A 656-nucleotide genomic window follows, 5' to 3' on the forward strand; every position below is an offset into this window, starting at 1 on the left:
ATTTTTTTGTTTTTTAGAAAGAGAAATGAAGAGAAAATGATCATTGATAGCCAATAGTTGGTTTTGTTCTAAAACCCATTCAAAGTAGTATGATTAAAAAAAAATGAAATGTCTCTTCCAGGATCCCCAAGTACACAGAAGCATAAATTAAAGAAAGCTTCAGCTCTCAAAACAGTTGAACAGAAACCTGGTGTGTACACGAAGTACCGACCTCACTTACAGGCTGACAAGGTGAGCGATAAGATTGTTTTGAAATAGTACTCCAAAATTTGAGTGCTCAGATGTTATTTAGATGACAGATAAACTCAGTGATGTGGTGACTATAAAATAACTGAAAGATAATTTTTGTTTTCTGTTCCTCTAGGGTTTAGTAAAGCGATTACTGAAGGGTGTGCAGACGGGACGACCAGTAGAGGTACAGAGCGCACTGCTAAGACGACATCTTTTAGAGTTAACACAGTCCTTCATGATTCCGTTGGAGAGATATGTAGCTTCTCTGATGCCACTGCAGAAAAACATTTCACCGTATAAGGTAAGGTTAATCAGTGTTAATTGTATCTAATCACAGTGAAGGAGTGCATCCCTCCAATATATCTTTGCAGTCATGGATCTTCTCAAAATGGGAAATACAAAGTATGTGATATGTTATATACATA

At 36.4% G+C, this 656-nt stretch overlaps 1 protein-coding gene across 1 annotated transcript in view; it reads left to right on the forward strand.

Annotated features, from left to right (window-relative positions):
- LOC119585207 (protein DENND6A-like) overlaps positions 1-532 on the forward strand; it is a gene marked incomplete at its 3' end in the record, with an annotated part of 41,697 nt that extends 41,165 nt beyond the window's left edge. Inside the window, 2 exon segments of the mRNA XM_037933858.1 lie at positions 122-231; positions 365-532. Of these exon segments, the coding sequence (XP_037789786.1) occupies positions 122-231; positions 365-532 (278 nt within the window).
- Positions 533-656: the final 124 nt, after the last annotated feature.

Source organism: Penaeus monodon, chromosome 19, assembly GCF_015228065.2.
Source record: "Penaeus monodon isolate SGIC_2016 chromosome 19, NSTDA_Pmon_1, whole genome shotgun sequence".
In the NCBI taxonomy this organism is placed as follows: Eukaryota; Metazoa; Arthropoda; class Malacostraca; order Decapoda; family Penaeidae; genus Penaeus; species Penaeus monodon.